The following is a 15,428-nucleotide window of genomic DNA, read 5'->3' as shown; positions in this document are numbered from 1 at the left end:
ACCAAAGTGAAAAAATCCAGAGTTCAGAGATATATCAGACATGCCAACCACTACAAGGGACTCTAATACATTCACTCAAATAATCAGCATGTTTTAATCTTTCTTAGGTATCCATGTTGTTGCTACAAACTGCCAAAATGTTTCCAAAAATATTACATTTTCATGCATGTCTATTCAGTTCAAGAACAAAACAGATAACATCAAATGTTATTTGATCACAGTAGAATACACATATTGATATTCTACTATTTAAATGTCATAATACAGCATGCACTTGCTTTAGCAGCAAAAAAATCTACAAGTTGAGGTTTAACACAAACCACTACAAATGCAATATCATCGATGTGTATTAAAACAGTGCTGCAGCACAGGACTGAAACAACAAGCTGTGCAAAACCACTCTGATGACGATCATCATTTGATATGTGGAATACATGCATGAAATTCAAGTATTCAAGTCAACACAAACATATGCTAAATCTGCTGATGTATAACAGACATATTTTAATCTACTAAGAGGCCCTGAGTGAACTCCCTTAATGGTCCCAGGCAACATAATATCCTCAGGAATATTAGTCAGTTAGATTGAGCCTTCACTGTAGGCATGGCTGTGCATAACCATTATTCCACTCTATGTTATGCCCAGAGCTACAGAATCAGCCAAGAATATACAGTAAATAAACACTGATGCAATGACACTGTATTTTGCTCATATAATATATAATACAAGTTATATTAAGTTAATATTAAATTATGTCAAATATACTTAGTTTGGTCCTTCCAAAGAAAATGACATCAAGATCTCAACAGTTCACAGGAATAGTCACAAGACTATAAAAACAATATCCTTGATATAAAACGTAACATCTGTCAACCCTGAAACACTATTACATCATCCTTAACAATAGATTCAAAATGTATAAAGCAAAAAGGCAGCAACCATTTCAAGCTTTAACGCCCCAGAATTTTCTTTTCAAGCCTACAGGCAAAGAGGATGCCACACTTTAACACATCCTCTGGCTACAACCAGGGAGTCTGATTTGGCAGCTGTTTGGCTTCCGGCAAAAAAAGGGAATCTACTGCTCTCCATCTTATGCCAGAAGCCACACAAGAAAGAAACTTCTCTGCCTGCTCACTGTTCATGGCAGCAACATGAGAAGCTGATCAGGCAACCTCTGGAGTATATAACAAAACTCAATGTCTCACATTAACAAAAACCCCCATCCTGCATGCGTATACAACTTTCTGAACAAAAAAAAAAATGCTTGTATGGTTCGGGGTGCAAATGCTACTGCTTAAGACAAGAATAAAGCATCAAATGCTGTTGTTAAAATGCCTCTAAGGTATGAAAACCAACTGCTGAAGGCTATCTGTCAGTGAGATCTTTCTGTGGCATCAGTAGTATGGAGAGAATGAGGGCGGGCAGCAGTTGGAATATGGACTTTGTAGTTGAGGGCGCAGAGGGGAGTGGGGGTAGGAGCTGAAAAGGCCATCCGATGTTGAGCTGCGCAACAAAATCCCGACCTGCGTCAAAGCTGGGCATTCCTGGCCTGGCAGCCTATCTTCTTGCATGTCTGTGGCTGTATCATAGAGAAATTAATAGGATGCTATTCGATGTTTGGCATGCTTTCATCTGTTGCTGTTGTCCTTTCCCAGAATACACTTCTGTGTGGATGCAGTTACATGCAGAGACACCTGTCAGGCCGGCAGAGCGGTAGGACGTGCCTCTGGTCGCCTTCATGTCATCTGTGACCGGGTTCCTGACTCTGGAACAGTTTGCGGTACACAGAAAGACCTGCAGCAGATGAAAAAACATCAAACGTAAGAGTTATAAAGACAGCAGATGGTCTTTTCTATTTCAGCCATGAATACCCAAATATAAAATTAGGTCAAACCTGCAAATGTTTCTTCAGATACACTCACTGCAACCACTCTCATTAATGCTGTGTTGATCTTTCAGTTATTCATGGTTAAGGTGGTTAAGATGAGCTGTCAGCTAAGTGTAATGCTTTGGTCTGGTGTCCCTTCACTCTCAGGTCCTCACTACTCATCCTATCGTCTGGCACGTGGCCAGGCATCCAGTAGAAAAGGCATTCCAAGTACAGTTAGAGCTGCTGTGTTTGTGCTCCCAAACAGTATTCCTTTTCATTCCCTCTCTGCAGACTCTATTTATTTTGGTGCTCTTTTACACCATGGGGCCTGACTGAGCTGGAAAATGAAAACATCTCGCTGACTTCCAATCTGATGACATGACCGCTGGAAGCAGCTTCCTCTAGCTCAGCAAAAGCATGATAAAGGCACATATCCCATTCCAAATGACTTAAAAAGATCAACATAATGGTGCCAGCAGCTTAATCAATATCAAGTTCATCCTAGGGGTCTGGCATGCACGGTAATATAAATATACTGCTCATTTATTCAATAATGAAATGATGCACTTTTGCATTTCGGCGACGTTTACCAAAATATATGCTCTATTATTAATACACTTTATCAATTCCATTAAATTTCAAAATAAAATACCATTTTTTCTTTGATGGAAAAAGATGTATCACAACTTATATAATACTGTACATCTTAAAAGTGGATCTCACCCAATAACTAATTTTCTTTTCCAACAAGGCACCGCACAGTCTCATTTTGATAGAAAGGCCTACACTTTCCGTCTTGACAAGATCAGAGTCCCACTAAAATGGCACAAGTGCAGCATTCATTTCCTTCTCAAACTCTAAGCAATAAATCTCTCCTCAGTCACCGGCTGTAGAGCCCTGAGAACTTCAAGGCAAGGCTTGTAAAACACATGTGGCTGACATAATCTTGGTTTGAATGCTTTGATAGGTCCTCATCACAATCATCCCCTCATTGCATGTCAAAAATTAACAGGAGTGACGCACAGAAGAAGAAGAGAAAGAAAGGTTGGGGGGAGAGTGAGCAGGAAAGTTTTCAAAGAATAAAGGGGGGAGGTTGTACTAGCAGAAAGAGGAAGAGATTAAGCGAGTGCACAAGAGAGAGATAAAGGGAGAGTGTGATTAATGATGGTTGACAGCTGATCATAGAGAATGCTCTCCATTTGGACCCGCTCTAACTCCCTGTCAGAGTCGATCAGGGTAGTTCAGTCATCTCGCTACAAAGGTAAACTGGGCAGGCAGAAAGACCTGACTCACTTCTAAGCTGCACAAAGGCTGCGTCCCTTCTAATAACACCCTCCCCCTCCATAACACACACAGAGACTCTGTTCAACTCCCAGGTCTAAGGATAAACCAGTCTAGCTTACTAGTTTCGAAGCTGGTATTTTTCTCTTTGGTTCAGACTTTTTTTTTTTTTTTAAATTCATGACTGAGGCATCTCCCCCACCCTTTGAGCCCTGAACGATGGAAAAAATGCATTCATGAAATTCAGAAGCTGCTCCCAATGGATCCAGTTACAGTAATTGATGAGTTTATAAGATGTTTGTTAACTAAAGCCAGGCTTCATTTTGGGGGGAAAAGGGAGAATGAAAAGAAATGTTCTGGTCACAGACACGCACACATTTCGGAGGGGACTGGGTGGTGCACAGCTACCGTATTTTTCCAACAGCCCCGTTTGGACAAATGCAGGCTGATCTTTGGGTCGGCTTCACTGTTACACTCACATGATGTGATGAATAGTATGATTTGCTAATGCTAATGTATGGTATGGAAAAAGTCCTTGATCAGGCAAACAGATGTGTGCATCAGCACAAACTGCTTAATATCACTGTTACTGCAATAAGCTCAACACTTCATTTAGCTCCCTGCTCTGGATGGAAAAAGTTGTGCAAACGCTGCGGGATGAAGGCACACATGACTGCCTGTACCCGCAAAATAAGACCACAATATAGTAAGTGACATTTTCACTGTGCAGTGGTGTAACATCTGACTGGACAGAGCTTTTGGCAGATGGATGCATTATGAATGGGAAGAAATGGCCAACAGATGGGAATGCCTGAAATGTTCCCATCACTGGATCTCATTACAAAAGAAAGATGTCATCACTGTTATGCCTCCTTATCCTTCAGCAGTAATCTGACCTCTAGTCATGGACACATGCAGGCTTGATGATCAAACAGCAAATTACTGCACAAGAAAGTTTGTTTATCCCCATTCTGTTATGCCTGCTTCATCTCCACTTGGCAAAACTAAAGAGGGTTACAGCACAAGTGATTGCAATATAATAACCAATAAAACCACACTTGTTCTGTTCTAACAAGGCCATAACAAAGGTTTGTTCAGAATTTTTATCATTACATGTAATTATCTTTAACAGTGTGCAAATTACATTTACACATTTTGTACAGCACTGCGCAGTATGTGGGTAAAAATATCCAGTGGTGTTTATCAGTCCTCCATGGGGAATGTCCACTATGCCTGGCTGTAGTCACTGACACTAGCTAAGAGGGCATAACTTCCCTTCTGCTCGCCAGCTGCACAGCGCCAAGTTGCAGCATGGTACTAAGACGGTGTAGTAGTGCGGTATCGGACCCACCTGTTTTACCGCAGATGGCCTCATAGACCATATGCTGGCTGCTGGACATGGTTCCACTGGCTGAACTCTCGGCGGAGGACTGCCTGTTAATCAGAAACGAGATAAATGTGAGTGAAAAAGATCCTTCCTTGAGGGATTAAACAGTGACAGACTGTAGGTGAGCCATGTTTATCTCAACTGCCCTCATCAAAACTCTTGGGTCCCCTCGTCCTGGATTTATCTCAGAGTATTGTTCTTCTTGGAGCTACATATTTAAACAAACAATTTCAGATAACCATTTTTGACTTTTGCCTGATGACTCATCTTATAAAAGAACAAAGATAGAGTTAGAAAAAAAAACACTTTTTTGATTCCAGATAGTGGGGTTTGTGGAGGGGTTGCCTAGTGCTTCTCATGAGTTACTCTCCTCAGTACAATTATTACCTCCGCCAAGGAGGTTATGTTTTTGCAGGCATTGGTTTGTCTGTGTGTCTGTCCGTGTGCAAGATAAGCCAAAAGTTATGGACAGATTTGGATGAAATTTTCAGGAAATGTTGATATTGGCACAAGGAACCAATGATAAAATTTTGGTGGTGATCCGGGGGGGGGGGGGGGCTACTGATCTGCCTTGGCGGAGGTCTGGACTAGTTAGATAACTTTTATTTTTATTTTATTTTTAAATTTTTTATTTTGTCTTTATTTATTTAGTTTTTATTCACACTATTTTTTATAAGTGTGCCCAGTTTTAAGGGCAGGAATCGAGCACTCCTATTTCTATTTCTAGTTTATTTTTCATTTATAATGCATGGCATCATATATATTGCGCATTAAATGTCATTAATGATCCCATACTATGAAAACTGCAATACAAACTAAGAAGGGAAAACAAAAGCTAAGCTAATATAATTCTATTTTGTTTTACTTTGCAATACTTGTTCATGATGGTTTTCATTTCTATTTTGGAATAAAGTTATTTCATTTCTATTTTTCTTTTTTCTTTTCCTTTTTCTTTTTATTAATTTTCACTGCTAGTTTTCCCTTTAGCCCGAAAGACAGATTATTTTTAATGGAGGCTAAGGTTACAAAATGAAAAGGTGCATGAATAATGTTTCTTCGAGTGGCTACAAAACAAGCCAGTGTATTTACAGAAAGCTTTCGTACAGTAATTATGGAGATTACCAACAACAAGCTGCACAGCCTTTTCACATTATCAGACAGCAAATACAGTGTTTTCACGGAATAAACCATTAAAAGAACTGTTGAAGCATAGAGCAGGAGCAGACACGTCTGTAACCTTATACATTAAATCTGTTAAGCATTTTTAGGGGGAACAATAAATAAAGCTTAGCTGGCATTAACCTCTCGCCCCATAACAGCAGCTTGCCAGAGGAGCATTAACAAGGTAATGAGGGTACACACTGCCTCCTTGTAAGGGACTGCACAGTTGTTCTTTCATACCATTACACAACCACAAATAGAACTGGCCCACTTTAAGCGTGGCATACCTCGACAGGAAGCAACCCCTTTCATATTGAGAGGGGAAAAAACTTGACCTCTGGGTTCTTCACATCACTTTCTTTGACAACAGGCTCTCACTCTGTCATTTCTTGGCAGTATAGCTGGGAGCTAAAGCTGAACTTGCAGTATGTACAGATAATATACTGGCCCAGGGCTGAATATTTCACACTAGTTGCAGAAAGCTGAAGTCCTTCTGTAAACGTAGCTGATGTGCAGCCTCACCCTTTTTTTGCAGCACAGGTAGCTAGTAATGTTATTCAGACTGACCAAAGGGGATAAAGTTTAACTATAAACACACTTTTGGCAGCTTCTGTGTGTATACAGTGTCCTGTGAAAATAACTACTGTTGTGGCTGATTAATAGGGAGTGAAAGCAGCAGTGAGGCTGACATTAATGGTGCTGCTGTAATTGTCACCCTATTAGTAATGCCACACGACAGCCCGCGTTTCCGTAGTTACAGCTGCAACTAGCCAAACCTTGCAAACAAAATACCAAACAGGCTCATTTATTTGTGTTACAAATTGCTCCTTTCAAAGCCTTCACTGAAGTCATACCACTTTGAGTCCTTGCAGCCCCTTAGGTTGGCAGCTGTGGTATGTTGATAGACTAGAGAGCCCTGCCCTGCTAAGTATGATACCAAGTACATTTGCACCAAGCAAGTGTACTGTAGAGAGCTCAGAAGTGGATGTCACCCAGAAAGTATGTCCTGGCCTATAATACATATTTCAATAAAACACAATGCCAACTAGTCGATAGTTGAGCAGGACTTGGCTTTTTTTTAGACCGGGTAGCTTCATTTAACCATAAAACATTAGGTCTAATCAGGGTTTAAGCAAAATTAGGTTTAAAATGAGTGCATCCCAAGTTTAGCAGAGCACTGCATAACAAAGATTAGTAAGCCCAAATGTATTCACGAAAACCAAATTTCAAAGTTTACTCAATATGGAGATACAAATGATACAGTTATGACCGCTAAAAAAACAGATAATAAAACTGATAAAAATGGATAATAAAACAGAGGAGAATGCTGAAAACATTTGGCTGCTCTGAACTCGTTAAGAAAATATTACATTGTTTTCTGGCTTAAAAATTATGAGAAAAAAATGTGCAACTCAGCCCACTCATGATAGCTCTGCAAGTAAGTGCTAATTTGTCTTCCGCTGAGAATTATAGAAAACAGATAACACTCTGTTGTAGCCATGTTTCACAGTTTGTCCATTCATTTTCTTGCTGAATCAGTGTCTTGATAGAAATTTCTCTAAATCATAAAACTCAGAATCTGCCCCTAAAGTTAAACTTACTCCAGTGTCACTATAAAGTTAACACTGGAGTTTTGTTGGAACAAATCTAATCTAAATTTAGGGTAAAAACTATCCTGAGGTTGAAAGACACCTTTAAATATAATCTGTCTTCAGTGCATGAATGTTTTTTGGCATCAATGGGAAAAAATAATTACCTTTCAGCATATTGTTATATAAGAGGTCTGGGAGGAAACAAGACTTTTGTACCTCCTCTTGACTCTGTTTACAGGCTGTAGAAAATCTACACTGTGATGCTAGATGTGAGATGATCACGGGTGTTTTCAAACTGGTACAGGGTTAAATATGTGATTGACAACAGTTAATGCAGATTGCTGTTAAGTTGCTATCAGATGATGTCAGAAAGTAGCTACAGGAGGATGCTCATATTCTAAAACTTGTTCCTGATTTATGGCTCTTGCAGCTTTAATTTTAAATTAACTGAGTTTTTTTGCAATATTATTTAAAGTTAAATCATGCTTTAAATCATAAATTATTGAAAAGTATTCTCTTGTGGAATTAGGATCTTTTCTTCCATGTATGTTGTAACTGTGCAAAAACAAATATTTCCTCTATTTCCTTTACAAACAGGAAGAAAAACACATTTCATACTGACAAACAAATTCAACTTAGTGAGAAATGAACCCCAGTGGTGTATTTCTCTGTTACACTTGTATCGCATAGTTCAACAACTGGCTACAGGAAGGTGTTTGGAGGGGTGAGTAACCTTGAACTGTTTAAATGCACCCAACACAGTGATTCCATTATGAGTTTGAAGAGCTTAGACCTACCCCGGGATGTGTTTCAGATGTGTCTCAATAACAGAGGTATTGAGTTGCCCCTAAAATGAGTGCTGGAAATAAAAGGAAGCAACTTATTATCCCACCATTTTCTGCAAACAATCATCTCCTTTCTCCTGGACAGAGTTTACTTTTCTCTGTCATTCTTTTTTCTCCCCTCTCTTTATTCTTTCTTTTCATTGTTTCCATCAGTGCATTTTTAGTCCTGAAGCTTCCGTTTTTCCCACACTCTCCCCTGTCACACTGGTCGACCGCAAAAATGCAGGACAGAGGAGAGTGTGAGGGGGCTCTGGAATTCCACATGCAGAGGGTAAACACTGCAACTGCCAGGAAGACACACACACACAGGAGCAAACACGGCACCTACCCGGCTGCCCTAACCTACTCTACAACCCCTAGGCTGGACTCCTGCCCTCTTAACTCTTCACTTGCTTGCGTTTAAACGGCACAGTTTGTGCAGTCAAGTATGATGACTGAATGTAACACGTCAGCAAAGAGAGTGCTTTGCTCAGCGCTGCCGAGTGTCAGCAGGAAAACGTGCAACGAATGAATTAAAAACAGAGAAAAGTGAACAGTGGTAACAGTAACATATACATTGTAACATTAAACCAAGAGTTCTTCAGTATGTCTCTGTGATTTGATTGTCTCTTTTCCTCTCACACATTCAGCAAGTGTGAAGAGTCCTTCGCCAGTACAACAGCATGCTTTAAACAAACAATCAACCCTGATCACAAAGCTTTGCTGTTGTTGTGTAATTTGGCCAGATGTTGCAGTAATAGTCATAAAGCAAGCAAGGGAAATAGCTGGCAGTTCAGCCCCGTTTCAACCCTTTTTCTTTTATTTTTCCTTCTGCGCTCTTCAGCTTATCTCCAAACCAAACAGGATCTAAATGGTGCTCGGAGCCCGGGTCCTTCCACTGAACCACGCTCTGTTTACAGTTCAGGCAGAAATCAGGCCTGTGATGAGGTTGTTTACTGAACAGACAGATACAACCTGCAGCCAAAGGACTGGGAGCACTCCACTAAACACATATTCTAACACTCATTAGCATTAGCCATGTCCCCTTGAAGTCATCCCATCTCTCTCTAAAAGACGGAGGCAATTACTGCCACCTGCATGAATGAAATCACTGACAGTGAGGCACTACTTGGAGCTACATATGGCATTCTAATAAGTAGTATGAATACAAACTGAATAAAGAGTCAATGTTCTGATGACACTTACTTGATTAACCGCTTAGTTGCTGTTTTCCGGATTTGACCCTCTCGGGCACTGCTGGGGGGTTTGGGGGCATGAGGAGGACTAACACAGGTCTGGACGTGGCTGTAGCCGTGGCCATGGCCGTGATTGGGCCGTACATGGAAAGTGGATGGAGGGCGGCTAGATGAGTTTGTGGAAGTCTGGACATGTGGAGCACTTGTCTGGTCTGGAAACTGAGCCTGAGGAAAGAAAAGAAGATGACTGTGGATGTCGTCATAAATGGAAACTACTTAAAGCAAAATATGTACAGTTTGTGTGTTGATGTTTTCTTGTAGTTTATAATAGACAGCATGTGGCTACTTGACTGAAAAAACTCTGATAACTTTGGTTCAGAAAATAGTTATCCTTTACCTCCAATTTTGGTACATTAAAAAGTTAAAAATAACAAAAATCATACCCAATTCCAAAAGAGGAATAAGGAAATGCAATGACTTTTGGAATGGGTTAGTCATGGGAAAGAAATGCAGTCTTTGGTCATTAAGGTGAAGCATGTATTAGCGCAGATATTAATGAAATGCCAACCAGTATCAAAACAAGCTCAACATTTTTTGTGATTGGCAGCACTAAAAGGAAATTCTTCACATTATTTAGTATTTGTTTATGCAAGATTTCTTCAAAGAGTTGGGCAGGGGGAAAATGCCCTTTTCTTTCTGACATAATATTTTAGAGCCACATATCACTCTGTCCTCGCACTGCTGGGGAATGCTTTGCATACATTCCTTCCACATCTCATGTCTATGCTATTTTCTCTGCTGCTTTATACGGCTATCTAACAAGCTAATGGTTTTCCAGCTTCACAGTGTAGCCGTTCAAAGGGCCGGCACTGTGACAGGGAATATCTGATGTAATTTCTGTGTTGATAAATGAGAAGCTGAGTTTCCAGGTTGCAAAGCCTATGGCCACAATTCAGTTTGAGCGGGGCCAGGAAGGGCACCTTTCTTTGACTGCCAGGTGGCCCGGGGCCAAGCCTGTGGAGGAGCCGCACAGTCTGCACCCAGTAACTGGAACGTGGACCGGAGCACCGGAACAGCCCCTCGATTCTCCCCCCTCACAGAACTACACACATACACTTGCACTTTTTGGCACTATGGCACACGTCCTTTTGTGTCTTCAGATACTTCAACTATATCAGGTACTTTTCCCGCTTTGGCATCAAGTGGATGAGGTGAGTTGAGCAACTCAATGAATTTTTGGTAGAACTTTTTTGTACACATTAAACACTATTAGCAATAAGCAAGACTGCACTTTAAAATGGGGAACATATTTTGAGTTAGAAAGACTTAATTTAGAGGTATTTGGAGAATATTAACATGTGTAATGTTGTGTTTTGCTGAATTTTTGGATTGTATTTTTACCACGTACTAAGACAAAAAAAAAACATAATTTAAGTCAGTAAACTGGGCATACATGATATATCGTAAGCATACAAAGCCCATTATTGTAAAATAAAACTCAAAAAAACAATAAAGGTGTTAGAACTACATTGAACTCACAGTAGAAGAATGGGTGATGCCTTTAAACAAGGTTCAGTAAAACAGAGGTAAATGACGTAAAAATAATGATAAAATTAATTTTACCCAACTGTTTTATACAGGTGAATGGAGATGATTATCACAGATGTAAAATAATCATGATTATTTCAAATAATAGCAAAATGGCAACTATATCATAACTGTGACATACCTACAAACCATCGTAATTTGGTTACTGTCACCTTTAATTAAGCATAAGCTTAATAAGATCCTAATACTTGAACTACCACTGCGTTAGTCACTATCACTATACTGTTATAAGGATGTTTCTAATGGTTATTACATACCCTCCAAGAACAGAGAAATTCATTTGTTTTCTTGAGGTGGCAAGGACAAGATCAAAGTTCATTTTGACCAGGACATTTCATATTTCACACAAACCTCACATGCAGAACTCCTAAGAACCCCTCCGCTTTTCCATACAGTATTAACTATGCCCACCTCAAATTTCTGACCAATAGTTGTTGGACACCGCAAGAAAAAAGTTCTGCCTGGATGATTTTTTGATAACAAGTTGCAAAAAATTAAATTCTTTTCTTGCAGCCCTGGGAGAGAGAACAAATTTCCCTCTTCTTGTGGAATATATAATAACCATAAGGAAAAACTGTAATTTTACAATATATTCATGCAAAATACGACATCAATAAGAGCTTCATAATGACTAATACAATATGGCTCTAATATGTATACCTCAACATAAAGTGCTACTAAATCAAAAGAAGTATAAAGCTATGCTACTCCTAATACCATTATGATATCTTGGCTAATCCAGTTAGGGAGTCCAGCTGAAACTGGAATGTCTGTGTTTATGTGTATTTTATTTTAAACACAGGTATTGTCAAATATTAAGTCAATCACCAGCATCATGAGGCTACACTGTGCAAAAACTATCAGTCCCATGGGAATATATTAAGTGACTGAAGGATCTGAGGCATAATGTGACTTAGAGAAGAAGACACATTGCCAGGGTAAACTGGCAGAGAAACTTGTGTGGGTGGAAAAAACAGAGAAGGATGGCAAAGGATTTTAGGGAGGGTTCTCTGAATTGACAGTACGACAGCCATATCCAAAGTCAGCCATCCTATGACCTCAGTAACAAGATGGTTTAGGCTAAGAGTGCACTATACACTTCCTAACCTTCAACCATTTCACACTGTAAGAGATATTCCTACCTCCATAAGCCCTGAGGACGATGTGAGATGTCAGAAATAAGAGATGCCTGGTCATCTAGTGAACTATGTTCAAACTCTGAGACGGAATACAAAAGGGAATGGAGCACAAGAAAGGCAAGGGATCACTTTCATGCAGTGCCTTGCGTAAGCCTGTGGGACTAAGCCAAGAGAAATATCACCTCAATTGCATTAATTAAGGCCCAACCAAGATGATGAAAAAACAATGACGTGAGAGCAACTGCATTACTCAGGACAGATCGGAAAAAAGCGGGTGCATCCAATCATTCCACTCTGTAAGTTGTCCAATGGCTCTCTCCTGTCTCTATTTCTCTCCATCCATAGATTGACTCCAAAATCCACTGGAAAATGAATAAATACACTCTTCCTGTTGAGATCCTCTTTCAAAGCAACTGCAGAGAAAGACGGAGGGCCTATCTTTTTTCTCTAAACACAAAAATTACACTGTGAAAAGACTAAGACCTCTCTACCTTTCTAATCTCCCTTAGAAAACAGCCAAATCACATCTGTCATGGCTAGTCAGGCATGACTAAAAGGTTTTTTGTCGCTACATTACTACCACAGAGAAAATCATATCCCAAAATTGTATTTGTGTTGTAATAGGAAGGTAAATGGAGCTCAAATCTGATATGAACTGTAATGAGACGACTTCAAAACTATAATAAAATCCGTACGGGTCCTCTAAGAGGCAGCATTCCTTGATTACTCACCTCCCAAATGAACCTAGTTGAGTCAACTGGCCAAACAATGTAGACTTGGGGTGAGGAGTCATGTTTGGCTCTCCAGGAATGAGCTTCTGTTGAAAAGGATGTTCCCACTGAACACCATTTTGTTAAGTGGTTTGGAAAGAGACTCTCAGAATAGTTTGGTAAATGCTAACATGAAAGCTTTCCCCTTTATGTGGGTGCGTTTGCAGTATTTTGGACAGCACTTAGGTAAGGGAATATTTTGAACAGACAGAAATATGCGTGTTTTTACGAGTTGTAACTCAACAGCTCTGATACTGCTCAGTTTTCATACATGTGGCGCTGATAGCAAAAGACATCAAACAGCAGCAATAGAAGAATGAGCACATATTGAAGAATTCAAATACTCCTTAAAACAAATCCCATTTTCTTCACAGTTTCAAAACACCCTGAGCACTCCTATGCAGGGAAGCAATTTTTCCACCAAAAGACTCAAGTTGAAGCTCACGTGTCTGAAAGTGACTACGCAGCTGTAGTGTACGAAAGGATGAAAGTTGACCTTTAATAGCTCTCTGTGCTCTGTGAATAGGACCCTTGTGGGGAAATTCCCCTTCAACAATGATAAATATAACCCTCTTAGTATCATATTCAGCATGACAGACAAACAGGGGAACACTTATTTTTTCTTCTTTACCTGATGTCTACATTGGCCCTGGTCCAGAAATTGTCTTGACTGAAGTCTTTGCTGTTGCAGTTGCTGGATGGCGAACTGAAGCTGGTAGCTTCCTTGGGTGGGCTGGTAGCGCTGCTGCGGGCTCACCCCTGTAACCAAACTATAGGCATTCTGCATCTGGCCATCCCAGAGAGCATCCTCATCCTTCAGTGGCCTGTGGCTGGAGAAGAAAAATAAGGAGCATTTAGTGAACAGAAGTGGGAGGAAGATTTAGATCCTTTACTTAACTATAAGTGCAAATACTCCACTAGAAAAATACTCCTCTATAAGTAAAAGTATGTACGTGTTGACTTGAAATGTAAATCACTGTGCTGTATAATGGTTTCTGTCACTATTGTATTATATTACTTTTACACAGCTGCATTAATTTGTACATTACATGCTCTGTTATGATCAAGGTTTCATCATTTTAAACATTTCATATGCTGTTATGCAGTTTAATTTAGTTGTAATCCATCATATTAAAATAATCATAGCTCTGCTGGGTAAATCAAGTATGCATAAAAGGTTTACACTGAAAAAAAAAGGCCTGTTTTCAGATTTGTGGCAATGTATTTTCCTGCAAATCCATTGGTTTGTAAAAAGTTGATTTAGTTTAAGAAGTAGGAGAATTTTAAATCATACAAGAACATATAATCCTTCAGTCTAAAATCAACATGCTTAAAGACATGGTTCTCACAGACAGGAAGGACATGGTGTGTAATATGAAAGAGAAATAAAGTTTCACAAGATGAAAATACAAGTTCTGACAGTTGACAATTAATTTCACTCCAACAAAGTTTGCCCAAATTCCTGACAGATGATGCACACTTGTTATTTACTCCCATCTATTCTTTGTCAGTTCCTTTACCATCCCACCAAGGCAGAACTGTGGCAGTAGTTAATTAAGCCCCTCACCACTTTTCTCCACATGTTGAGTTGCAACACCACTGGCAGAAAGTAAAAACAACAAGACAGCTCGCAGTGTCCCAGCTGGTGGCTTCTGGGCCCACAGAAGCCTCAAGTCAAAGTGTGCAAATCAGAGTCAAAGTAGAGGGCAAGCCTGTGGCAAACACAGGCTGAACTAAAAACCTTTCCTCTTTGCCTCAGTGCTCCCGGAGCTTCACGTTCCATTCACATCACAAACCCACAACCTGGAAAACAAACCTTTTGACCAGCTCCACGAGTTTGTAACTGGATTATCTATCATTAGAACTAAGCCTGTTGCAGACTTCTTTTTTCTCTTTTTTACCCCTGCTAAAGCAATGAGCCGACCAGCCTGCCCTTCAGACATGCTTAAATTGAGTCTATGCGGAGTCTGCTGTGCTGCTGTATATGAACCACTGCAGCCAAAAATAATGCCATAAAGAACACTACTGGGAGCTGTGAGGAAAAATATGACAGAGAAAAAAAGGGAGATGCTAGTAGAGTTAAAGAAATAGAATCCCTGGGGGTCTTAATGACAAAAAAGCTTCTTGGAAATTCCTCCCATTACATGCAATAACATTTGTCCGTTGGTCTAGAGTAAAAGAAAACACCGCAGACTTAAAATCACAATAGCTACTGTATTTTTAGAAGCAAACTATGATAAGCTCTAAAATTGGAATTCAATTAATCTTGGACAACAATACACACTGTGGGATAATCATCTGGTGAAAAAAATATTCAAGCCCGCACAGCCAAACAAAGAAACAGGGGAACTCAACTTCATGTGAACATGCTACCCGCCCATGCATCTCTCAGTTCACATAATGGCACATATATTACAAAAACAACTGATGTGAGCTATTTTTTTTACCCTTTGGAAACAAAGGCTTGTCTGTGAACCTTGCAAGCCCAAAGATTCTACAACGCCAGGAGACAAAACAAAAACTTGTTCTTTGTTTACAGCAGTCATTTCCTTTAACTTGGCTGCAGTTGTTTAGTGGACCACAGGGACATTCAAAGCTA

General features: G+C 39.8%; 1 protein-coding gene across 3 annotated transcripts in view; it reads right to left on the bottom strand.

The window, feature by feature from the left end:
* Positions 1 to 32: 32 nt before the first annotated feature.
* ttll5 (tubulin tyrosine ligase-like family, member 5) overlaps positions 33 to 15,428 on the bottom strand; it is a 47,888-nt gene continuing 32,492 nt past the window's right edge. For all 3 annotated transcript variants that reach the window (XM_030126364.1, XM_030126366.1, XM_030126365.1), the window contains 4 exons: positions 13,461 to 13,659; positions 9,323 to 9,537; positions 4,504 to 4,586; positions 33 to 1,795 (listed from right to left, as the gene is read on the bottom strand). In XM_030126364.1, the coding sequence (XP_029982224.1) occupies positions 1,743 to 1,795; positions 4,504 to 4,586; positions 9,323 to 9,537; positions 13,461 to 13,659 (550 nt within the window). In that variant the 3' untranslated portion in view covers positions 33 to 1,742. The remainder of the gene's footprint in view (positions 1,796 to 4,503; positions 4,587 to 9,322; positions 9,538 to 13,460; positions 13,660 to 15,428) is intronic.

This window comes from Sphaeramia orbicularis, chromosome 22 (genome assembly GCF_902148855.1).
Source record: "Sphaeramia orbicularis chromosome 22, fSphaOr1.1, whole genome shotgun sequence".
NCBI classification, from domain to species: Eukaryota; Metazoa; Chordata; class Actinopteri; order Kurtiformes; family Apogonidae; genus Sphaeramia; species Sphaeramia orbicularis.
Note: the sequence above shows the minus strand (reverse complement) of the source record. Positions and strands in the feature narration are given on the sequence as shown.